General features: G+C 36.7%; 1 protein-coding gene across 1 annotated transcript; it reads left to right on the top strand.

Moving 5' to 3' along the window:
* Window positions 1-417: 417 nt before the first annotated feature.
* LOC137405993 (MFS-type transporter SLC18B1-like) lies at window positions 418-24,846 on the top strand. The gene is made up of 10 exons (XM_068092489.1): window positions 418-611; window positions 2,176-2,244; window positions 3,490-3,577; window positions 4,655-4,707; window positions 5,994-6,146; window positions 8,858-8,956; window positions 10,198-10,298; window positions 12,014-12,103; window positions 13,248-13,331; window positions 24,504-24,846. The coding sequence occupies exons 1-10, from the start codon at window positions 444-446 to the stop codon at window positions 24,658-24,660; spliced, it is 1,062 nt and encodes a 353-aa protein (XP_067948590.1). The 5' UTR covers window positions 418-443; the 3' UTR covers window positions 24,661-24,846.
* Window positions 24,847-27,258: the final 2,412 nt, after the last annotated feature.

Here is a 27,258-nt window from a genome sequence, read left to right as displayed (position 1 = left end):
GCCATCGGATTGCCTCAAACATCAAAAACAATCACAAATGGTTTGAAAACACCGATACTTTTTGATAAAACCTACAAAAAATTGTGTAAGCTGATCTTCAAGAGATAAACCTGCCCATATTTATTATATTAGTTCAACTGAGGAACAACTAGGCTTGTGCAAACCGGTTTAGTTTATGCCTACCCTAATGTCTGTCACCTGATGTTAACTCTCTTACCAGCTTTCTACAAATGACACCTTACAGTTGCCACCAAGTGTTATCTTAGTACTACCCTCCTTCTTAACAGTTGCCCAAACTTAGGTATAATCGGAAGAATATAAAACGTTATACTTACAATCTAGTCGTGCCTGAAGTTAGTTTAGTTGAGGTTCTTGTTTTTCAGGTTGTAAAGACTGGAGTACACAATATAATGAAAGCTTCAGTTTTCATCCTCGGGCTATCGATGTGTCTGTTTGGCTGTATCTCCTTCATACCACACAATGCTAGTGTTTACTATCTTTTGGCTGGATTCACACTTCGAGGACTTCTAGGTGTTGGAGCTTCCGCCGTGTTTGTTTCAGCACAGACCTACATAACCTACACATTTCCACAGTCGAGTGTCTTTATGCTGGTTAGTAACTGGTAGATATACAGATGCCTTTACAGCTTCGAGAACCACTGTTTTGGTTTATATCTCTGGCCGAAGGAACTTAGACAGGCTGTAGTGCTACTTTATAAATCTGGCTTTAATGCTAGATCAAGATTTATTTAGCTCATTTGCTAACATTTTTCAGAGAACACGACGAATAAAAAGCAAATTATTTGAAATAGAATGACTTATCTATGAACTCATTTAGTAGCGATAGACCTGTTTAAAGCTAGTTGAGATGATGCGAGGGTACACGCTGACATCAGTTATCGGTAAACTAGTTACTTTATGAGCTGAGTTGGTAGCAAACCACCGATAAGCTATAAGGTGTTTGTGTGACAAATAATATCGTATGTTGACAGTAAGATGTGAGCCAAGACATGAAACATAGTTGTATCTAGACTTTTCTATGTATTACTAAAGGAGCAGCTCAAATATACATATATGTAATACATAATTTAATATTGAACACATAATACCATAAGTAGTGTATAATATATTATGTGAAATATAATATAGTATATAACATTTAATTTAATATGTAGTATATAATAAAACTAGCGGAATTACCGGCGTTGCACGAGTCAGCTTATAAAAAGCTTATAGAAATCAGCTTATAAACATCGAGAGGTAATGTAGTTGACGGCCACTTGCCATTAGCTTGACACATTGCCAATGGCTAATTTGAGTAACCTTAGTACTAAGAGCCTGAGAGCAAGCATAAAATTACGTTGCGCTGTAGCGGAGAGCTGTAGCGTATTTTCACCCACATAACCACATATATTGCCCAATGAATCCATGAATTTCGTGTAGCTTAATTGGTAAGGTATTTGCCTCGCGAATGGGAGGTTCCAAGATCAAATCTTCTGTGATAAAGATTCTCCATTCCAATATTTTAATAGCTATAGCTGGACAAACCACACGCGCACACACACACGCACGCACGCGCAAGCGCGCGCACGCACACACGCACACACGCACACACGCACACACGCACACACGCACACACGCACACACGCACACACGCACACACGCACACACGCACACACGCACACACGCACACACGCACACACAAACTTTGAAATATATATATATAGATTTGTAATAAATAATACAGTAATTAATGTCTAATCTAGTATGTAACATGTACTATGTAACATATATTATAATATACTTTGTAACATAATATGTAATCTATAATATATGCTGTAATATAAAATGTAATATGTAACATATTGCATCATATTTATTCTGTATTTAATAGCGGAATACTTCGATAACGTGTATAAAACTGTAACCTTCAAACTAATAGTTGAGTATGATCAGCATCCATCTTGCCTCTTTTACTGACACTAGCTGTAGATAATATGTTAATATATCTGCTTATTAGTTTTAAATGTTTACAAGTCTACTCAGACTAGAATTTGCTTTGCAAATGAAATTCTGACAAACCTGTAATTCATGAACCTTTCTTATAATTTTTATTTTAATAAAAGACTCACTTAACTTTGTATAACCAGACAGATTTAGTGATTTCCAATTGTAGAGTCTTCTCGGAGCTGTTGGGGGTTTGGGCAGTATATCTGGACCCGCGATAGGAGGTGGGCTCTATGCGGTGAGTATATTCTATTTGACAGAAGTTAGAGAAAATTGATGCAGTACTTTAATAGATTGGTTAATTTCATTTCATTATAACTTGCATCATTCTTCAAATGAACTGAGAAAGACACAAAAAATTATAATCATATTTTCACAGTGTTGAAACAACCATTTCATGAGTTGGTATAATATGCTTGATGATTGAGTTTTTATATATAATTAACTTAAATTTTAGTATAAAGCAGATTGAAACCACTCCAACAGTTCACTCTAAATAAACGTAACCAGTCAGAAATGTTCAGACACATGCAAAAGGTTTTTAATAAACATGTCATCTCTTTATCTGATGCTCTTTTCTGACAACAAATGTAGTAATAAAACCCCAACTTTATGCTGTTAACCATTGTATAGCATTATATGGTGTACAATGTTGTACAATGTATACCGCTATGTAATGTATATTTTCTATATGCATATATATATGTATATGTTTATATATAATGCTCTTGAGTCAGGCATTTGTAAACTAGTATCTACTCCCTTCGCTCTCGCTTATATTAACGTTTTCATTAACATGATGTCCCAGCGGCTTCACCAATTCCATGCAGACTTAAGGTTAATGACTCATATGTTATCTTTTCTCCCTCACTAAACGCTTGATTCTGCATTTGACTCTCAACCCTCCCACAACAGCACCTTTTTCTTGCGTGTTTCCCTTTAAATCAGATTCTTAATTGTTGTTCTAATAGTTTTTTTCCAGATCTCTAACATAGCGTCTTCCTCTGTCTACACCTCAATCTCTAACACGTGTAAAGGATGCCTGAAAAATGCATTTACGGCACCACACCAACCTCGGATTAACCGCACAGTGGTAATCAAGTGTTTGTGTATGTATTTGTACATAACTAACATACAAATGTAGAGAAGGTGCAAAGGTGCTTGGGTTCTTGCTTGTGACATTTCTTCTCTTATAGGTGTCCTGGCGGAGCAAATACCGCCCCCTTTTACCGAATGCCGGTTGGTCTTTTTGATTAGCTGAGCTGAGTTGAATCGAATGCTGACTCAGACACAGGGCCGGCTGTCTCCCATCTTAATAACACCTTTTCCTTGCTAATTTTAATTTCTAACACGGCACATTTTCCTTTCTACTTATATAGCCAACGCAATGCTTTCTGCAATTTGCTAACTGCCAGGCTATCTATCTACTGCTTCCTCCTTATTTTATGTTTCTGGTAATAAATACGTAGACATTCATTTTTAGCTTTCAGGATTTTGGTTGATATTTGTGACAGTTGGACTTGCTACCTTATCATTTGGAATTCTGATGGTATTCTTGCTGCCTAGCTATGGTGAGTGCACATCAATATGTATTAATAAGAATTCTGATGGTATTATTGCTGCCTAGATAGGGTGGGCGCACATCAATATGCATTAATAAGGAACTGAATGTTCGTGAAAATATTTAGATGCTGAGAGGTTACTAAAAATAGCCAACAGAATTTAAAACTGAAGTATTGCATTATTACCAAAGTACGATATGATCCTATGTTACTAATGCTATTACTTACCAACGCATCATACGTTATGATTGCTGCAGCGGAGTGATGACCATTTTTGATGACTTCTGCATTGATGAGATATAATGTCTTTGTGAAAGTTTAGGTATATTTTATGCAAAAGCTTTTAATTTTTTGCACTAACTAGCACCTCTTAATAGAGCTACCTGCCTTAATAGAGCTACTTGTCTAATGATAAGCTGTCTGACAGTAGGAGTTCAGGATAAGTACACCCTTTGCTGATCTGAGAGCAGTGCCTGGTACTTTCACTTCCATCTTTGAGTCAGTCGCAGAAATCTGTTCTCAGTCTAACGGTTTTAAAGAAGGAAATCTTTAGTTTATTTTCTTTCTCTCAGTATCTTTAAAACTTAGCAATAAGAATATAGCTTTCGATCGCAAAAATTCTTAGTCGAAGATATAGGTGCACAGAAAGTGATCTGTTTTAGTTTGATGCCTTATTATACCTCTCTGTGTTTTCAACAATTTCTGACATTGTTATGATTTAGATACGGAAAGCAGACTTATATATTTTCTCTTCTAAGGTGTACTTGCTGATAGGAGGCTTCATTCCTCTGTGTAAACAGTTTTTGAAAGTTTGTGACAGATGCTAACTTTTATCTCCCCCAGAAACTTTATAGCAGTAGATGAGAGTATGAACTAATCGACTCGCATAAGACAACGTATCTTGTGATCTCTTGTGTGATCACATCTCTTGCTGTATGAAGTAATCAACCCAGTCCGTGATATCTGATGGGACCCAGAAATTACCAAATTTATGAACCAACTTTTTTTATGGACAGAAAGAAGTTTTTTATTTGTGTTACATATTTACAATCTTGGGCCCTGCCATGGTGGTTCTGACTATTTTAGATTCCAAGAAATCAATGCAACCAAGAGATCACAAATGTATGGATGTCTCTGAGGTAGGTAACAATAATAGGCTTGGTACAGATTATGCACACAATATGCACACAATATGCACACGATATACCCACAATATGCACGCAATATGTACATGATATGCACACAGCATGAATATGAAATGCAAACAGTATGCCACAATAAGTGTACAAATTTGACAACATACGCCAATATATGTATGCTATGTACCCAAATATGTGCATGCTAGTGAAGTATTTAGTCCAATGCATCTTATTACAACATTCAGCCTTAGTTACAAGGGTATAAACACTGTTAATACCAAAACATGTCTTTATTAGACTTCTAACAAAACCAGACTTCAATATTTCTGGCCACAGTAAACTTGTCATGGAACCCACGGAACCAATTAAAAACATGTTAAGTCTACAAGATGAGGCATTTATAAAATAGCTAAAAGTTTTGATGGCCACAGATGACTAAAGTTAAAACTTCAAAGGCTTATTTCCATTCCGTGACACTCAAGATAAACCAAACTTGTTTATTTCAACTCATGAATTATCAAGTAGAAGTAAATTAAATAATTGACTTCTGCTGCAAACTTATTTTAGCACATTTTGAGTGACTAAACATTCATACTTCTTGTTCTTCTCTTCTTTATACACCCTTTACTAGTAGCTAGTAGTATACTAGTACAGTAGCTAATAGTATATTAGTATAGTAGTTAGTAGTATATTAGTATAGTAGCTAGTAGTATACTAGTATAGTAGCTAGTAGTATACTAGTATAGGAGCTAGTAGTATACTAGTATAGGAGCTAGTAGTATACTAGTACAGGAGCTAGTAGTATACCGGTATAGGAGCTAGTAGTATACTAGTACAGGAGCTAGTAGTATACTAGTATAGTAGCTAGTAGTATACTAGTATGGTAGCTAGTAGTATACTAGTATAGGAGCTAGTAGGATACTAGTATAGGAGCTAGTAGTATACTAGTATAGGAGCTAGTAGTATACTAGTACAGGAGCTAGTAGTATACTAGTACAGGAGTTAGTAGTATACTAGTATAGTAGCTAGTAGTATACTAGTATGGTAGCTAGTAGTATACTAGTATAGTAGCTAGTAGGTTACTAGTATAGAAGCTAGTAGTATACTAGTACAGTAGCTAATAGTATACTAGTATAGTAGCTAGTAGTATACTAGTATAGAAGCTAGTAGTATACTAGTATAGTAGCTAGTAGTATACTAGTATAGGAGCTAGTAGTATATTAGTATGGTAGCTAGTATAGTAGCAAGTATACTACTGCCCTTTTAAAGATATCATTCTCTTGCAGGCTGTCAGCAGCCCAGCACAACTACAGAGAAGTCATCTCTATGCAAGAATCATTTGTGACAGAAGGATGATCCTCGGCCTGCTGGTGACGATGTTTTCAGCGGCAGCCTGGCACGCTTTTGACCCAATTCTAGAGCCTGAACTCAGAAAAACTGTACGTCTCATCACACATTTTATCTTAGATAAACTGTTTACAACCAAATCATAAAATATCAAAACTTGATGCTTGTTGCGGACGACTAAAGGTAGTTTGAATCGTCAGAGTAGAAGTGCTAGAACAGGAATATGTGAGATCTCACGTCAGATTTTCAACATGTCTGACGCTCAATCACAAAATATAAGTTCCCATTTCTTTACTAATAGGTATTTGACAAAACAACATCAATAAATAATACGGAGCACTCATGGTTTAGTGGTTAGTGCGCTGGTATACAATCAGTAGATCGGTGGTTCAAATCACAGAAGGACCATTGTTGGTGTTAAGTAGGGCACCCAGCCATAGTCGCTCCTGTGCCAAATCCTATGAGCAAATGGTCACATTATGTTTTGTACCAGGATATACTATTTGTGGTGGCGACTAAATGGGAAAAGACAAAAGATAAAAAGAAGAAATAATACAGAATACTAGAGATGTTTGTAACATAATTAGTACTATTACATACACTACCAATATTTGACTTGTTATACAAGGAAACAAATTATTAACGTGAATAATTAAAAAAAATACGGCATTCATATTTGGGCAGTGACTTTATTAGTTGTCATGATCCGTTTTCTGACAAGGGAAGCAGCTCAAACATAGACATATACTTAACTTATACTTACTATTTATTAGATTCAACTTGCAGTTGTTTTCACAATATAATTTGACCACATTACCACCATCATTAATTGATAGGATGACTCCCAGTATTGGTAGATACAAGTCTTTTCTTGATTCATATGGTTTGTTGAACGGTAACACTTTGGGATAAACTTTAGTTTGGTGTTCTGTCTTTGGCCACTATATAATTTTACCTGAACTCCTCCTCTTTATAGCAATATTAACATACAGTGGTGTGCATAAACTTGGAATCACATTGTTTTGTTCACTCTATATCGAATGGATCTTCCATTTGCTTTCTATTTTCCCGCCAATTATGATGCCATGCCAGATATTATATATCAATCTGATCAGCAGAAGATGTGAACACAATCATTTCTGAGTGATTTATATTAATCCTATTAAACAGATTAGCAATTTTATCTGGTCTTGTACGTAATCTGGTTATAACAGGTTAGCACAAACCTTCCCACCTGAGAAAGTTTACTGCTTGTCAAATTTCAAAGAAAGGGAAATATCCTAAATCCCATCATGATGGCATTTCAGTTATGCAATTTGCTGACTGTTGCATATTTAAAGCAGGACACTTGAAGTCTTATTCATTCTCAGTTTAACTTTGAACTCAGTTTGACTTTGAACTTTACCATGCCTAAAGTGTTATCTACAGAGAGAAGAGCCATCATTCTGCACCTTCACAAACAGCAAAAGACCCAAAGACAGATAGCTGCGGAAGTTGGTTGTTCTCAGAAGGCAGTCTACACAGCAATCAAGACTTGGACCTCCAATGGCAGTCTTAAACCCACCTACTCTGCTGGACGACCCAAGAAGACGACTATCCGTGAAGATCGGTACCTGGTACGAAGATCCCTCGCAGACAGACAACTGAACAGTACTCAACTTTGTAAGGAGATCAAGGACAACAGAGATATTGAGATTCACCCCAGTACAGTGCGAAGAAGACTGCTTGCAAATGGTTTGAAAGGCTGCAAGGCAAGGCGCAAGCCCTTAGTTTCTGAGAAAAAGCGAAAGCGTCGTCTAGAGTGGGCTAAAGATAAACGGTTCTGGACAACAGCCCAATGGCAAAGGGTCTTGTTCAGTGATGAGTCAACATTTACCATCCAAAACCACTCTGGAAATTGTTATGTGAGGAGACGACCTGGAGAGGAGTACAGCCCGGCTTGTACGCTACCAACCATCAAGCACCCTACTGGAGTCATGGTATGGGGTTGCATGACAGCTTTTGGTGTGGGAAGACTCTCCATTTGTGAAGGCATGATGAATGGAGACAAATACATCAAGACCATGGAAGATGTCATGCTTCCAAGTGCTAGGAGCCTGTTCACCAGCAACGACCAACCCTGGTACTACCAGGATGACAATGCACCCTGCCAAGAGAGTCAAGGAGTGGATGACCAGAAGTAATGTGAGGGTAATAGACTGGCCAGCACAAAGCCCTGACCTGAATCCCATTGAAAATGTTTGGCAGCGTATTGGTGTGATAGTTAGCAAAGATAAACCAAAGACAAAACGGGAGCTCATAGAGAAGATTATTCATGCTTGGCATCACATCATCACTCCTGAAGAGCTCAGAAAGTTGGTAAACAGCATGCCTCGACGGTGTCAGATGGTGATCAAGAACAAGGGCTGGCCAATAAAATACTAATGCTCAGCTCAAGACACCTTACCAGTCCTTCTGAAGACCAACAATAACCCAACGGCCCTTTTCAGGGCCACCAATTTGTATAAAAGAGTTTGTTTGTATCCTATTTTATCAATTTTCACTAACAACATTCATAGCCTGCAATAAGTCTGCCTTTCGGTAGATCCACCCCCAGCGATAAAAATCTGAGAATATTCTTGAATATTTAGCATCATCTTGTTCTTCAGAATTTTCCCTTTCAAATGATATATATATTGATGGGGTTGAGGCACTTAACTCCAAAGAATTTCTTAGACAACAGCATATAAACATACATATTTGAAGATTTAACTGGTGATTCCAAGTTTATGCACACCACTGTACCTTCTATTCTGTTTTGCAGTACGACTTGCCTAAAAGCAAAACCTCTCTCATATTCCTGTTGATTCCAACAGCGTTTGTTATCATGACACCGATTGCTGGAAAAATTATGGACAAACTGGTAAGGAGACCAGCTTGCAATTCTCAGAACTGTTTTACAAAGACTTGGTATCGCAATGTTACACAGCAGTCAATGGTTAATGTATTTATGACAAGTAGTTCATTCGCTCTTTTAAAAGTTCTAGACCAGCTGGTTACATGACATTTTTAGTTATTACGCGTTATAGCTATTGCTAGTTATAGCAGTAGTTGAGAGTATTTACATATCTTGTGTATAGCAAATTATCTGATTTAAGTAATAAGATTTTCAATACTATACAGAAATCTCTTAAAGGAGTTTTCTTATCTACAAAAAACTCCATTACAAAACTCCAAAAAACTTCTCACCGATCCCTATAGGACATCAACTTTGTGCTCATTAGATTCTCTGCCACACCTGGTGTATTTTATAACCTATAATCTTTAGTATTGATAGATTAACAAAATATGTAAATAATTATGAAGGCCATTTTAAGGACTGTGATTCCCATAAAAACTTGGTTTTGTTGTTTTAATATTATGTTTTAGAATTTCAACAATATTTTAATTACACTGACCATATTTAGTTTTGTATGATTACAAATATTGTTGAAATGTCATTTAATTTTTGTATTTGCCATTTGAAGTGTATTTTAAACTGACAGGCGTTGTTGCGATGCTCATATTAGTTAACAGGAAGTGAAGGACAGGTCAAGGCTAAAATAGTAAAATAATTAAATTTTATGTTCCAGTTTTTCCAAAGTTTGAGACTCAAAGTGAGCCAATAAATGTATGATTTTGTTGATTTCTAATAGCCAATACATGAAGTTTATCGAAAGCTCAGAAAAATAAAAATAAAGTCCATGAGGAAGTTATTTTGCTGCCAGCATGGATTCTTATTTTCTCTCAAATAGTTCAAACACTTTCACGCTTCCAAGCTTGCTCGATTTTAAAATTTTGAAAAATGTGTAGAACTACGGCGATTTTATTTTTCCAAAGAAATTTTCCCACTCGTGTTAACCAAAGAAACGTCCTCATGAAAATTACTTTTTAACTACATTTACAAAAGCTTGAGAAAACAACAATTTTATTCGAGTCTTTCTATTGCGTTAAAACAGCAACCATTTCAATCGTAAAATAGAATCATTTGTAAATTAATTAATTCACAGTGAAAACATAATAAAACAAACTAAAATATACCTAAAATACTGCATAATATAATGTAAAATATACTGTAACTTAGAGCTGTATGTATCTTATGTTAACCACAACAGTGATTTACAGAAATATCTGGATGGACTTGGAATGACAGCTTTGGGATTTGCTATTCTTGCTACAGCCTTTCTATTTGCTGGACCCGCCCCGTTCATCCCTATCGACAAAAGGTTGGTTATTATATGATTGCATTTCATAAAAAAAACAGCTAGATATGTTATAGCAGGATGTGCAAACCAAACGTATGCTTGAAGCCTGACAATTCCACTGCTTCGCAAACTACTTCTAGTGATCAGCAAGTAGGATTCAAGCTCTGCTACTTTACAATTAGGTCTCAGATGTTCCCAGAGAGATTCTTGAATGCTTGTCATGTCAGACATGAACTACAGCGGTTTCGATGGAAAAAACATGCTTTAAAAAACCATTTGAAAAACCTGCACCTGATTTAGCCAATTACAGGCCAGTGCAATCAGCTAGACCAATTACAGGCCAGTGCAATCAGCTAGACCAATTACAGGCCAGTGCAATCAGCTAGACCAATTACATGCTAGTGCAATCAGCTAGACCAAAACAGGCCAGTGCAATCAGCTAGACCAATTACAGGCCAGTTGAATCAGCTAGACCAATTACAGGCCAGTTGAATCAGCTAGACCAATTACAGACCAATTGAATCAGCTAGACCAATTACAGGCCAGTGCAATCAGCTAGAGCTGCTAGACCAATTACAGGCCAGTGCAATCAGCTAGACCAATTACAGGCCAGTGCAATCAGCTAGACCAATTACAGGCCAGTTGAATCAGCTAGACCAATTACAGGCCAGTTGAATCAGCTAGACCAATTCCAGACCAATTGAATCAGCTAGACCAATTACAGGCCAGTGCAATCAGCTAGAGCTGCTAGACCAATTACAGGCCAGTGCAATCAGCTAGACCAATTACAGGCCAGTGCAATCAGCTAGACCAATTACAGGCCAGTTGAATCAGCTAGACCAATTACAAGCCAGTTGAATCAGCTAGACCAATTACAGACCAGTTGAATAAGCTAGACCAATTACAGGCCAGTTGAATCAGCTAGACCAATTACAGGCCAGTGCAATCAGCTAGACCAATTACAGGCCAGTGCAATCAGCTAGACCAATTACAGGCCAGTTGAATCAGCTAGACCAATTACAGGCCAGTTTCTATACAGCCATAGCGTACCGGCCTACCTCAACAGGGTGCTGCAATGCTATCATGAAAGCAGCGCTTTGCTCTCGTTCTGTTGTGATTCGATATCACTATTTGGAAGCAAAAGACCCTCAGTGACCAATGGCCTCACACTCGTGCATGCTCAGTGACCAATGGCCTCACACTCGTGCATGCGCATAGGTTGTGCTTTTCTCTTGCTTCATATCCAGATTTTGTTGTTGAAACCCTCAAATCTCTGTGTTTTTACTTGGCGCGTCGCACAACCAATCACTCTACAATGGTGCCCTATGGAAACAGACCTGATTGTTGACCCAGCGTACCGCTTCGTCGCTAACGCACCCAGATGTCACTACACTATTGCTGCATAAAAACTTAATGAATGAACTGAAGGCAGCAGGAAACTCATCGCAAACACCTCTGCCTCAGCATCTCCTTGCTAGACAGACAAACCGAGACAGCCAACCTATCCTCCGTCACACCTATAATACTTGCTGTATTCAGGTTTCCTACCTATTCGTACTTCATCTTTTTGTTTTTCTCTTCAACAACCCGCTTTTTTTCCTCATCAATAACTTGTGGTGGTAATTTGAATAAATTCCTGATGTTCCTATGAAAACCCAATTATATGCTTACCACATATTTTCATACACAAGTTTCTATTAAGTTCATCAAATACGGCAGGAATTTGATTATTACAGGTTATGGTTGCTCCTGGTGTGTCTCACAGTGTCTGGACTTGCAAACAGTTGGATATTTGTCCCTCCACAAGAGATGACATTTAATATAAAGTAAGAAAAACTTTATGTGCAATACTTAGGAATAAACCTAGCCTTAGAAACTCATTCCAGTATCACACTTTTTTCTTGCGCCAGATAACTGGCCAGTGTTTTTAGATCCACAGAATAGATATAAATATAAAAAGAGAAGCATAGATATTTTAACACTGTCTACAGTCATATCAAGGGCTAGCCACATGACTAATTGACTCAATCTTGCTAGTGAGTGTGTACAGTATTTTAATAGGCGCAACTAAAGATATTCAAAGGGGAACAAAGAAAGAAAAAAATCCTAAAGTAACAAATTATCCAATCAAGATGGAGCACCGGTAGTATAAACTGCGTATAGTCAACATAATTCATTTTTAAAACTTTCTTGGTGTACATGAGAAATACCATCACCTAAATAATGTTCACTGGCAATAGCATACCTAGCTGTTGTGGTCTGGGGATGAGCAACTATTATTACTAGCATGTGGTTTTACTAGTATTCTCTGACGATACTGTTTTGGATCCTTTTTCGCTTTCAACCACGTGACAGTCCACATAAACAGTCTGTGTGGACAGTCAATGTAGACAGCCAATGTAGACAGTCAATGTGGACAATCTATGTCTATCTTTTCAGTCGCTGTTGACAATCTATGAAGAGAGTTCATTTGGACGGTTCTTGTGGGCAGTTCATGTGGTAGTCCATGCGGGTAGTCCATGTGTACAATCCATGAGGACAGTTCATGTGGACAGGTCATGTGAGTAGTCCATATGAAAATCAATGAGGACAGTTCATGTGGACAGGTCATGTGAGTAGTCTATGTGGACAATCCATGAGGACAATCAATGAGGACAGGTCATGCGGATAGCTGCTTGATTGTCTATTAAGATATTTGATTCTAAAAATGTCTTACTAGCTACAATTAGATGACCAGGCAAATAGCTGTTCCATTTCTTAGATAATACACAGAAGCTGGAAGGACCGGTTATGCGTGTATTATAAATAATAATAGTAATATCCATTTTGTTAACAGAAAAGGTTTTAAAACGCTTTATGTTAAACAATTTATTTGAGCTAAGGCTCAAATTTATTAAAGCTAAGGCTTTAGTACATTGGAAGATTTGAAGACATAGTAAATTGTAACCCATACTCTTATTTTTTATACAGACGGCTAAATCTATCAAGTGACGAAGAGAAGATAGCTGCCAAAGGGTTCATGTCAGGATGTTGGAACGCTTGCTACGCCTCTGGGTGAGTACAATTGCCGACTTGTCTGATGTTTGCAAGGCCGTCTAATGTACATCGTATTTACAATAATTGGTACAAGATTGCAACAATGAAAACTATTTCAAGTAAAAATATACACGTATAGCATTAAACCAATTGTGGTATGTAAATCTATTAGAGGAATGCCTGGTGTTGCCTGGGTAATAAAAAGTCTTCGGACAGAAAATATATTTGTATTTAACCATAGATATATAAACCTAGATTGGCTAATAGGGAAAAAGCCTGTCAGACTTAAATAGCATGACGTTACGTCATTGAATTGTACCTAATGCTTGACTGCACTAGGGATGACATTTGTTGTTTGAAAAGGTGTTATCGACTATCGTTGGAGTTGTCCCACCGATAGCAATAGTATCGAATTATCAATGAGCAGACAGAGTTCACCAATAGTTATCCAGTGACTTGGAAGCTGGTAAAACTATCGTATTATTGTGCCTGAAAAGATCTAGGATTGTGGGAAGGGATAGGAAACGGTGTTCGCGTTATCAGAGCGTTCAAGTTATCAGAGCACTGTCACAAGTCCATATATTTATTAGTAGATAAATGTACATATCCAAACTATATATAAATCAAACGCATAGATGGCTTGTTGCAAATTAAAAAGCTTCTAGTGTAAAGTTTAATAAAAATTCATTAGAAAGTATAGAGACTTTTCTATCACTTGAGATTGGTTTGTTGTTTTAGGTGATGTGATTGCCAGGACGTTTTTAGATTAAAATTGGCAAAACTTGATTGCTGTTGAAATGCTCAGAAGAAAAGACATATTTTTCTTTTGAGCGTTTTAACCAAGATCAAGTTTGCCGATTTTTCATTAAGTTTATTCGAAGGTTAGCTCACTTTTTCTAGCTTTCGGAGGGCCATCGCTAAGCGGATGTTTGTCAAAATTTGATTTTTGCAAACCTTCAGAAAAGTTGTCAACGAAAATATTTTGCCGATGATGGTAATAACGACGTCTAAGAACTACTAAAATTTGAGGTTTATCTCTATGGCTTGGAATAAAGTGATATTCTAAAGCGATAACAACCGTCGCAGTAGCCGTTGGGCAAAAAACTGTTCGAGTTAACCAAGTTGAGGTCGAGTTATGTAAAGCAATTTATCATTGCGGGGGAACGGACCAGACAAATCCGTTTGAGTTAACCATGTGTTCGAGCTATCCGAGGGTGATACCTTTCAGGTTATATTATTTTTGATTATTCGATAACGATATATTAGTTTCGGATGTTTCGATAGGCTAAAAATAGGCAACATATTTATATCGAGAAAGACAACTATCGACTATCGCAATCAACTATCGAGCTATCATGCAACCCTAGACTGCACTGTTGTTAACAATGGAGCTAATGAGGAGAAGGTGACAAAATAACATTTATTTTCCCATAAAAACCTTCTTGGATACATAATCCAGTAAACAAGCGATTCTGTGATAATATCTGATAACCACCATAGATTAAAACTATAAAAGTTATGAAATGTTGAACACAAATCATGAGCCATCAGGGCTTTATTTGCCCCGCTCTCCTATCCCCCTTCACTCTTTTCCCCTTCCAGCTTTTCTTAAGAAGAAGTGGGAAGGGAGAAGGGGAAAGGGGAAAAGAGAGAAGGGGGAAAGGAGAGGGGGAAAATAGCTCACCCACCCGAAGAGCCAGACCATGGCTAGGTAAAAGACCAATATCATGCTGAACTAAACATGACTAAATATGATGAGCCTGTGAAGTTTTGATCTGATCAGGGAAGTAGAATCAGCTCTATTTTTAGCTTCATAGTGTGCCCTAATCGAAATATATCTCTTTGCTATCTCACGAGCTAGGCTACTAGTATGATGATTACACTTAAACAATAGCATGATGTTGAATCTCAACAACCTCTCTATGGTGGCAATCAGTGCTAGCCTGGAAAAGTTTGTCACCAATCCAGCACTACTAAGCAACACTCTCATCGCTTTCTCACTGTGGTTGCAAACCTCAATCACCACAGGTGAAGACAAAGTCAAGGCACCACTATTCTTAAAAGTTGACTTGCAACAAAATTCGCATTACAGTTATTTAATATCAAAAGATTCCCCATGTCTTACTCTGTTGTGTTGTAGGTGCCAAATATGTGGGAATGTGATTACAAGCTTTTAAAAGCTAAAAAACGAACAGTTAATCGCAGCCACACAAGACTGCCGTAGTTTGGATTCTCTTTCCAAAACGGCTCAAATGTGACGTAATTATGAAAAATGGTTTCTGTTTACACTTTCATGCAACCTTATTCATCGAAATATTTTCACAAATATACTTCACGCATTCAATAAAACTATGTCTATTGTTCTTGCGTGTCTATTTTATCGTCATTGTAAATGCTGTCACTTTTAGCAGTGATATCTTATAACTTGCCCTACAAATTCATTTAATTTTTTAGCCTTACCTCGAAGGAGTACATACATGCATCATTGTCTGATAATCATGACGAGTCTGTTGGTCACATTAAACCAGGCCGAAACAAAACTACCTTACTGATATCTTGTAACCTACTGTAAAAATTTGTTTAATATTTTAACCTTCGCTCGAAGGAGTACATATCATTGTCTGATAAACATGACAAGTCTGTTGGTCACCTGTGATAATCGATAAAGGCTGCAGAAATTATTCGTGAAGTATGGGTCACATGATCAGATTACGACTAGATGATTAGACCAAACCGAAACAAAACTGTAAAGTAGCGAGCATCTATATTTGATACGGGGTCTTCGGTAAAACCTGAAGTGTTTGTCATAAACTAGTGCTACGAGAAGTTTTATATTGAGCCTTTTATTGGCCTTTCAATTCCCTAGAGAACATCACGTGTCAAAGCAATAACCAAATGTAATGACTACGTCAGAGAAATAAACTGATTCCGATCTATGACAGTTTCATGATGGCTGCGATCAACTGTTCGTTTTTGAGCTTTTAAGAGCTTGTAATCACATTTCTACATATTTTGCACCCACAACACAGCAGAGTAAGACATGGGGAATCTTTTGATACCAAATAACTGTAATGTAAATTTTGTTGCAAGTCAACCTTTAACTGTGATTAGGGAATTCGTTGCTTGGTTGACATCATAGTTGGTAACATCCACGATGCTAGTGATACAATCATTACACTTCAGCTTTAGTGACCGAGATATATAACCAGCTGTAAAATAATCATTCTGTCTCATTTTTGACGTAAGACATACTTGCATACTCATATTTAGTCATGTTTAGTTCAGCATGATATGAGTCTATTTATTTAGCCAGGGTCTGGCTCTTTGGGTGGATGGGCTATTTGCCTCCCTCTCCTTTCCCCCTTCTCTCTTTTTCCCTTCTCCCTTCTCACTTCTTCTTGGGACAAGGGGAAAAGAGAAAAGGGGGATAGGAGAGCGGGGCAAATAAAGCCCTGATGGCTCATGATTTGTGTGCAAAATTTCATAGCTTTTATAGTTTTAATCTGTGGTGGTTATCAGATATTATCACAGAATTGCTTTAGTTTACTGGATTATGTATCCAAGAAGGTTTTTATGTGAAAGTAAATATGATTTTGTCACCTCCTCATTAGCTCCATTGTTAACAACGATGGAGTCAAGCATTAGGTACAATTCAATTTAACGTCATGCTGTTTAAGTCTGACAAGGCAACCAATAGGAATAGCTATTATTGGCCAATCTAGGTTTATATATCTATGTATTTAACATATAACAACATTTGCCATTCTAACTTTCAAACTACATATCAAGAGGAAAGGGTTTTGTGTAGCTGAAATAAATTAAGAGAGAAAATAAAAATAATTGTAAAGGTGTTCAAACTTTGTCAAACAACTGTAACTTTCAAAATTCATATCATGAAGAAAATGTTTTGTGCAAGTCAAATAAAAAAAAAATAAAACAACTATAAAAGGGTTGAAATGTAAATGTGAAATAATTAGCAAGTAATAGCTAAATTAAGCCTGTTTTGCTTCAATTACAATAAAAGATATCTGTGTAATGATACAATTAATACAAACTGAGAAAACAAAATAAAAATCTGAATATGTTGAATTAATAGTAACAAATCTTGCATAGAAGTGGGTGTGTATAAGAAAGGTTACTGTTCCATCAGAAGTTATCCATCAAAACTCTGAATATGACGATACTGGTACCTCTCGATACTGGTGATATCGCACTGTCTTTGTCTGACCGAATGGAAAGAGAATGTAGAGGCTCTTCCTATGGAGATAATACAACTGTCCGCGTGAAAAGAATTGGCCTTGACCGCGATTATTGCAATTGAACCTTACGCAAAATCGAAAATAGGAGTTCAAAAAAACACAGAAAAGTATCGTATTTTATAGAGTTAATAGATTTTATAGAGTTTCAAATAATGCACCATTTAGTGTGTGCATACGCTATACAGTATATGATATCTTTGATCAATACGCCTTGTATAACTCAGTGGTAGAGCGCGTGGATTTAAAACTTGCCGTTTCAATCTCCATGAGTTCAAATCCATCAGAATGCGAAATTTTAATTCCAAGATTTTAATAGCTATAGCTGGACATCCACAGACACACAAACTTTGAGAAATATATATAGACTAGCTGCATTACCCGTGTTCGGGAACAGATTTACGTAAAGCAATAGTTTTATTGAGAGTTGTCTTTCATACCGTAAAACAACTCCAAACATGCAATCCACTGAAATTTTTGTGCTGATCTGACTGCATACACATATGCAGTTGTACATGTCAATAATGTTGGAGAGCCCATTGGAGATATGCAATGTGTTTTACAGCTAGTCTACAATGCATCAGTCTCGAACTACTCAAATCGGCATTGTCCTAATTTTGTACACAGAACTGATAATGAAATTGACATTGCTAGGCAAGTTGACGCTCTTCAAACTGGCAGTATGGAAAAGTTTTACATATTTTAAGAAATTCTAGAAAATATTTTGCTGTTGCACTGCTTAGCTATCGCCAGCTTTTATTGAATTGAGACTTCTGCATGCTTGAAACACTAATCATGACTCACCAGTTCTTCGTCTATAGCCTGTGTTTTGACATGGTATAATATACAAACTGTGCAGCAGTAATGCGGTTGTTGATAAATTTATTATCAATAAAATCTACTATATAAACTACATATATGGCCTCTCGCCTTTCCAACGTAAGGCATTACATCTGGAGCATTTTTGGACATTCGTCCCATAAAAAAATTCAACCCTATACTGTGTTGCATGACTGTAGTCTAGCGTGAAGTTTTCTGTCCATACACGGCGCCTGGTAGCAGCTGCTGTAGTTAGTGCATCTCGCTGTTGTCGCCGTTTCATCCGCTCCGAAAATTCAGCTCGGTGAGCAGCTGTTGTAGCTAGTGCATCATGTTCTTGTCGCCGCTGCATCCGCTCGGAGGTTTCTGCACGTCTGGCCGATGTAGCGGCTGCTCTGAGCCGTTTGAGTTACTGCTGGGGTCGGTCTAGTAGTCTCTGCACTTCTAGCGGCTGCAGCATCTATTCCGCCCTGCTCTCGATGTACTCGTGTTTGTTCGGCGGTTTCTGCTCTTCTAGCAGCTGCAGCAGCAGTTCCGTTTCGTTGTGGGCGTAGCTGCGTTTGCTCTGCAGTTTCTGCTCGTCTTGCTGCTGCTTCGCAAATTCGATCTCTCTCTACGGGAATCAATCTGCTTTTGCGTTTGGGCAATAGGCTTTTTGGAAGGCATTGTACTGCTTTAAGCATTTCTAACATTGAATGAGATGGTGTGCTTTTTGTAATATACGCTGCTCGCTTTCTTCTCACCGCTGCCTATCGCCAGGCTCGGAGTGCCCGTGCAAGTTCTGTAGTTTCTGTAGTTCTCGTAGCTGGAAAAAAGTGAAAGTAACTCAGCTGCGGAAGGAAATGAACATGTTTATTATCACAAACAGTGGCAAATCCAACGTTTTCAACCCTTTCACTGAAGTAGACTCCCTCATGCGTTTTCTATGGTCGACCGCCATAGACACATTTTTGCGACTTTCCCAGCAATTGCTAGTAACTGAATTTTATTATTCGTTGATAACATAACCAACGATTTTTAAAACTTGTATGAAGTGACAGTGTTGTCCAAAGATTTCTCTATAATATTAGCCTAAAATTTAATTTTAAATCTTTGTTTGAGAATTTCCAACTTAACCACTTGCTATAGCGGCTTTGAGTATATTCTTCCCAAGTTCATTAGCCAGTTTTTAGGCTTTGCGTAGTTGCATTACTCATCCATCTATATTTAGAGCCTGCTTACAGTTACACTCTATCTACAAAGCTAAGCATGACCTTCAGACATGTTTGCAGACATCGGACTGGTCAAACAGCTATGGTCAAATGAAAGAATTTCGAGTAATTTGGGTTCAAAGTTCAACATCTAGATCAGTTAGTAGTTGATGCTATAGGCTTCAATTGAGCGATAGAAATGGCAGACTTCCAGTAGAGTGGTGACGAAGATAAGTTAACAGCTATGGAAGAGACTGTAGATTGCATTGTATACACAGTATATTTTAATTGTTTGTCATTATATATAGTTTTATACATTTTCATGCTACCCTTATTAGTCAAAAATGTTCGTAGAACACGAATTTTAATAAAATCGCTATTTCATGCTACTTTCAATATTTAGTATTTTTAATTTTTGAAATAAAGATAATACGATCAGATACAGAATTTTCGTTGCTTTCCAAAAGTATAGGTGTTCTATGTAAAAATGTGAGTGCTTCTACGGTTAAAATGACTTTTGTTGACCCATGTCATAATCTGTAGAGCATCATGATTTAATTGTACCTGAACGCGAAATTGGATTATGCAATTGTAGCCGAAGTGGTTAAAAACAACCATTTTTGTGTTTTTTGTGTCAACCGAGTTTTGAAAATGCCATCGAGTTAGAAAACAATTACTTATGTTGATGACATAGCTGATTCAGATTTTTGTGATTACACATATAATTAAAATAGCAATAGCAATAACATAGTAAATAGCAATAACATACAACAATACTAACCTTTTCGATGTAGAAACTTAGTAGGTAAAACGCAGTAGCAGTACCCGTGCAAGTTCTGTAGTACTCGTAGCTGGAAAAGAATAAAAGTAACTCAGAACGAAGTGAACATGTTTACTATCACAAACAGTGGCAAATCCAACGTTTCCAACCCTTTCACTGAAGTAGACTCATTTATGCGTTTTCTATGGTCGACCGCCGTAGACACATTTTGCAATTTTACCAGCAATTGCTAGTAACTGAATTTTATTATTCGTTGATAACATAACCAACAGTCTTTAAGACTTTTATAGTAGTGACAATGTTGTCCAAAGATTTCTTTATAAAATTAGCCTAAAATTTAATTTTAAATCTTCGTTCGAGAATTTCTAACTTAAAAACGAAGATTTCTTGTGTGAATTCATTAAATGCGTCCGAGTTAAAAAACAGATAACTACTTATGTTGATGACACATGACAGATAATTAAAATGCACAAAATATAGATACAAAGATTTTTTTGTATAGCAGCGCTTGTTAACATGTTGGCAAAATGAAATATATAACCAAAACAAACAGTATAGATGGAGTTTGAAATTGAAAAAATATCGTATACATATTAAGCAATATCGGCAAAATGGCTGGCAGTAGGCCGATAGCTTAATTTGTACACGGACGCAAGTGAAAGGTTTATGTAGTGGAAGTGTGGCAATTCATAGACAATACAACATGGATTAAGAAATACCTACCTTTTTTTATGTAGAAATGTAGTGGGTGAGAACTGCGTTTTCCCGTGACCGCAAGAAATCAACGTTCGTGTGACCTTCTCGGTACACGTTGGCAGTAAATATTAATCGCATGTAAATTACTATTCATTAATTTATTTTATTTAATGATTAGTACATTTGTATAGCTGTATAGGCTGCCGAACTCAGAACGGTGCTTTTTTACGCGGCCGAATTTTGCTGTTCCGAACGCACCAATGTCGTTGGACGCCGTAAAGAGGCGCGCTAACCAGATATGACTTGTTCCGTGTAAAAACGATGATGATTAGGTTATGTATAATAGAGGCGTGTAGTAACCAGAGATTCCCGTTAATGCGCCCAAGATACCTAGTAGTGGGTAATAGTCCGAAAAGTACGGTACTCTATAACGCGGACACTCAAACACACACACACACGCGCGCACGCACGCACGCACACACAACGATTGCCGTTTATATAGTAGATATAAACAACTAAATTTAAAAACCTAAATTACGCACGAAAGCTAACTATTAAAGGTTGACTTGCAACAAAATTCACATTACAGTTATTTGGTATCAAAAGATTCACCATGTCTTACTCTGTTGTGTTGTAGGTGTCAAATGTGTAGAAAAGTGATTACAAGCTCTTAAAAGCTCAAAAACGAAAAGCACTAGTTTATGACAAACACTTCGGGTTTTACCGTAGACCCCATATCAAATATAGATGCTTGCTGTTTTACTGTTTTGTTTCGGCCTGGTCTAATCGGCAAGTCGTAATCTGATCATGTGACCCAATACTTCGCAAATAATTTTTGCAGCACTTTTCGATTATCACAGGTGACCAACAGGCTTGTCATGATTATCAGACAATGATATGTACTCCTTCGAGGTAAGGCTAAAAAATTAAATAAATTTTTATGGCAAGTTATAAAATATCACTGCTAAAAGTGACAGCATTTGCAATGACGATAAAACAGACGCGTAAGAACAATAGACATGGTTTTATTGAATGCGTGAAGTATATTTGTGAAAATATTTCGACGAATAAGGTTGCGTGAAAGTGTAAACAGAAACCATCTCTCACAATTACGTCACATTTGAGCCGTTTTGGAAAGAGAATCCAAACTACGGCGGTCTCGTGTGGCTGCGATTAATTGTTAGTTTTTGAGCTTTTAAGAGCTTGTAATCACATTTCCACATATTTGGCACCTACAACACAACAGAGTAAGACATGGTGAATCTTTCGATACCAAATAACTGTAATGTGAATTTTATTGCAAGTCAACCTTTAAAAGAGGTTTTAATTGCTTTATTAATTTAAGTAAGATATACATGTCTATGTAGGCTATTATACATGTCTATGTAGGCTATACATGTCTATGTAGGATATACACGTCTATGTAGGATATAAACATTTATGTAGAATATATACATGTCTATGTAGGATATAAACATTTATGTAGAATATACATGTCCATGTAGGATACTCATGTCTATGTAGAATATACATGTCCATGTAGGATACACATGTTTATGTAGGATACACATGTCTATGTAGGATATATACACATATATAGGATACACATGTCTATGTAGGGTATACACGCTTATGTAGAATATACGCGTTTATCTAAAATATACAAGTTTATGTCAGCTATACATAGTTTTGAAGAAAATGACTCAATACTGCAATAAAAGCTATCTAATGATCTATTTCAACAATGTTGCACACCAAATAAGCAATAAACTAGTTCTTTTCAAGAGCAGGATGTCAGCGCATTTACTGGTCATCCTATAGGTAGCTAACAAGGAATAATTCTCTCTTCTAGGACCGCTTCGCATTTCTGAGCCCATTAGCCTCAGTTTCCTTTCACACGTTGCTGCTCACATTTTGAGGCAAGTCTTCAACTATTTCAAGACTCTTCAAGCTTATAGTCGGAGTTGCCTATGCGTTCAGGCTATAGCATTGAGAGGAGACAATTACATACTTGAATTCTACAGTTGGTGTCTTTGTGCCATCTTGGGCCTTTTCTTGTGACCAAGTTTTCTGGTTATATCATTTGCAAGATTCATATCAATATTCTGATGCTGCACTTTCACAGTGGGCCGGCAGCTGGACGCTGACCCTATTCTCTATGAGCAAACCTTTACTTACCCAACATGTAACCTAACAACCAGAGTCAAGATAAGTTACAGAACCCAAACACTAGCAACCAACTGAATGCAGCACTCCACTGTCTATGATTGCCTAGATTCACACAGCTTTGCTAACATTATGTAAGAAAGAGTTAAGATTAAAGCATGCATAACTTTTAGACTGAGCTCTAGTGATACACGGGGTCAGACTAGTGCTGGGACGATATTAAAAATTCGTTTTGGTACGATATGATGGCGTAGTTAACCGATATATTGAAATATCGGGTATGATATTCGGAGTTGTCTTACCTACCAGAAAAAGCTGCCATGAGAGAATAACTCTCTAATGAGTTAATGTACTAGTATAATTCTTTGGATAATCGGGTATCAAATCGAGTAGAATATATATATTATTGTCGATATTGTCAAATATTGACGATATCTGATATTTCGATATGGGCAAAAAGCACTCGGTACGGTCGGTATCAGAAAGTGGTATCGCCGATATACCGAAATATCGTCCCAGCACTAGGTAAGACACACCCCTCCTGTCCCACAGATCAGCCCTTATATATTATTAAGCATACTACGAAAAAAAGACTGTAGTTAGAATATAAAATACGAATACAATTAAAGTACAGTTAAATGTTGGATTAGTAAATCAGTCTAGAGTAGTCCTCGGTATGGCTCACCTCAGACACAAATTGATATGAGATTAACAACAGAGACCAAAATACACAGCATACAAATCTTTTAAAAACTTTAGGCAGTAAATTCTTAATTGAGAGATTGTGTTCTTTAATGAATGCTCATGGGGCAATTGAACCAAAGCTTTCAGAAATGAAAGGTTTGTTAATTTTAACTTCAGAAATGCGCAGCATGGGCTTGACCATCTATCACCAATATGTCTTAATCCCTTTTTGATGTTCTACTTAAATGTACATACTCACTGGACAATTTCAACACACTCCATGATCACCATAGAAACCAACTCCGATGTAGTAAAAATTAGTCAAAGCCCTGGCATCACTTGACATCACTAACAGTTGCAAAGGCATGAGATGCGAGTAGGCAAGACATTTAGTTTACTGGGAACTAAACTCTATTAATTGCCGCTCTATTGCCCAACTTACTGGTAGGGTGAGATCGCAACTTAACAACCATCCATATATTTCCCTCGCTAGTAGTTGTCCTCTCTAACAGTGTCTGTTGTGCGGACAACTCATGTAGCATTTATAGTTTCATCAAAAGCTGCAATGAATTATGTTTATAATGAATTATAATTGTAGGGTTTGCCTTGGCATGGTCATGTCTGGAAGCATCCAAGAAGTTACCAACTGGTCATGGGCAATGATGTTCTACTTCGTGGGATCTGTTGGTTTTATTATTATCATACTCCTCGTCAAGATAACAGAACTTAAGTCATGGCAGAATTTGTTCAATTAAAAAAAAAATGCCGTTACAGATCAAAAAAATGTTAGTATCAGTAAACTATTCAGTTTGGGCGTATCTAGAGAAACTACTAAAATATGTTAATATCTACTATTCAACTTTATAAATTATACTCACATTTATTTATATATTAAAACAGTATGTTTTAATGATGCTAATGGTGTTAATAAACATATTGCTTGTTTATTCAGTGAACTTGTGGTGATTGTTTCAAATACTAAATTTTTCAACCTTTGTAAAAGCTAATATCGTAAATTAGCTATGGCGGACAAAGACTGTATCAGTTGATGTGATGATTTGTGAAAAGGAAAAACCATGTTATTCTACAACGGAGACTGTAGCTACCCTCACTTACAGTTACTGTTGAAACAAATAAAAAAAGTGTAAACACTGCTAAATAGACCATAGACAACACCACAAGTAATAACAACAAGCTTTGCAGTCAGTTTAAGGAGGGGTGACACAGACAAATTTTCAAGAACACTGATGCTCGTTAAAGAGAATTTGGAGTTACATAAAAACATATATAGACACATATAGACATGTGAACACACACATAGTCATACGTAGATATACATTGACACGCAAAGACATGCACAGACCCAAGGTCATACATAGACACACATAGACATACAAAGTCACACATAGGTGCATGTAGACACACATATACTCACAAACATACATAGATACACATAAGCACAAATAGTTGTACATGTATATAGGCATACATAGACACCCATTGACATACATAGACACACAAAGTTATACATAAACATACGTGGACATACACCGACACACACAGACACATTAACACACACAGACTCACATAAACAAGGACATCTACACACAGAGACATCCATAGACACACATAGACATACATAGACATATGAGGAGTTCATTTCCAAAACCAGTTATTTCCATTTATGGCACTTTTTGACTTTTTAATCTTAAATTATACTCTAGTAATATGAGTACCTTGTTCAATGGATTTTTTGTTCCTAAACTAATTATTTCTCATACATTTCACCCACTAAAATCTTGGTTTTGTTCCAAAACCAGTTATTTCCTATTGGGTTTCATTCCAAAAGCAGTTATTTTTGTGCTTGCTTTTCAATTGGTTGTTGTAAAACTAGGTCAGCTTTTTGATTCGTTGACTTAGTTATGTAAGCTATCTCTCCACTGCCTGTGCTTTCATGATGGATGCATCTTTAGCAAGTAATTATACTGTAGTAACATTAAATGACTTTTTGGAAGAACCTGTGCAAATAACCCGACCTGCTAAAAAGAACAAAGAGAATGTAGAAGGTAATTAATTTAAACCTTTTACTGTTAAATTGGCTTGAAACCAAAATTTAACCAAATTGCAGAAGGCAAAGAAAAATGAAACAATCATATCAAACACAATGCGTGTTTGTTTGTGTTTAGTACAAAAGTTAACTAGTGCTAGTAGTAGTAATCTACTACTATTTTTGCTATTAACTCTTTCGCAAGCCAATGTATCGGCTTGCACAGTAATATAAGTACAGACCATAAGTCGATGGATCGCCTTATCAATAGGGTGTCACTTTTCTTTTCATTACAAGACCCAAACATTAGCTAGACTAATCAAATGATGTCTTAAACAACCTTACTGCCAATCACGTGCAACCAATAAAAAAGATTTTGGCTTAACAATTTCATTTTTAATTATTTTTCAAAACGGCAAAACCAGCTCGTTATTTTCATAGACATAAGAAACACACCCCGTTTGTTCAACGCAAAAAAAAAGTTGCGAGTGTGAGATTTACTAAATAATTTTATACATATCTTGTAGAGAATTTTTTTCTAAATAAGATGCACTTTACAGTAAAACGATATACGGTATGTTTTTATTTTCGAGATATTATTGTATATAACATGTTGGGTCACCGCTTGTAACTAGTGCGCATTAATTATTAGTTCACCTAAAGCTGTGGTTAAAGTCAGACTATTATCTACGACTTATTGTTTAAATCACAGGTTGCTGATTCTTTCATGTCAAAAGCAGTTATTTCTGGAAATAACTGCTTTTGAAAAAAAATGCAGAAATCTGTTGGCTGTTTACCATGCTTCTTGACAAAATTGTTGAACAAAAAGAAAGTATAAGCTTGCTTTGTCATTTTTCTTGAGAATTAGCTAAAAACTATGCCAATTATATTGAACAATATTGAGTATACAAAATTTTCTTGTTTGTGAAAAATGCTAAAATCGGAAATAACTGGTTTTGGAAATGAACTCCTCATATATAGACACACGAAAACACACGTAGACACCAAGTCGTACATAAACATACATAGACAGACATCGACACACATAGACATGGATAGGCATACTTGGACACACGTAGACATACTACTACATTAGCCGCACAGGCGCACATAGTCACACAGATTCCCATAGACACACATATACATAGTCACGCAGATTCCCATAGACACACATATACATAGTCACACAGATGCCCATAGACACACATATACATAGTCACACACATAGAACAAATGGTTGCACGCTATGAAAATATTGAAAACGTACTAAAGTCAGCGCTGCTGAGAGCTGCGGCAGAGTAAAAGC

Source organism: Watersipora subatra, chromosome 10, assembly GCF_963576615.1.
Source record: "Watersipora subatra chromosome 10, tzWatSuba1.1, whole genome shotgun sequence".
Taxonomy (NCBI): Eukaryota; Metazoa; Bryozoa; class Gymnolaemata; order Cheilostomatida; family Watersiporidae; genus Watersipora; species Watersipora subatra.
The sequence above is the reverse complement of the archived record's forward strand: the minus strand, read 5'-3'. Positions and strand labels throughout refer to the sequence as shown.

Excerpts from the sequence above, each read along its gene's own strand:
- LOC137405993 (XM_068092489.1), top strand. The coding sequence starts at position 444 with ATGTGTCTGTTTGGCTGTATCTCCTTCATACCACACAATGCTAGTGTT. Across the intron at positions 2,245-3,489 it reads TAGGAGGTGGGCTCTATGCG|CTTTCAGGATTTTGGTTGAT; the intron begins GTGAGTATATTC and ends ATTCATTTTTAG. Across the intron at positions 6,147-8,857 it reads AGCCTGAACTCAGAAAAACT|TACGACTTGCCTAAAAGCAA; the intron begins GTACGTCTCATC and ends TCTGTTTTGCAG.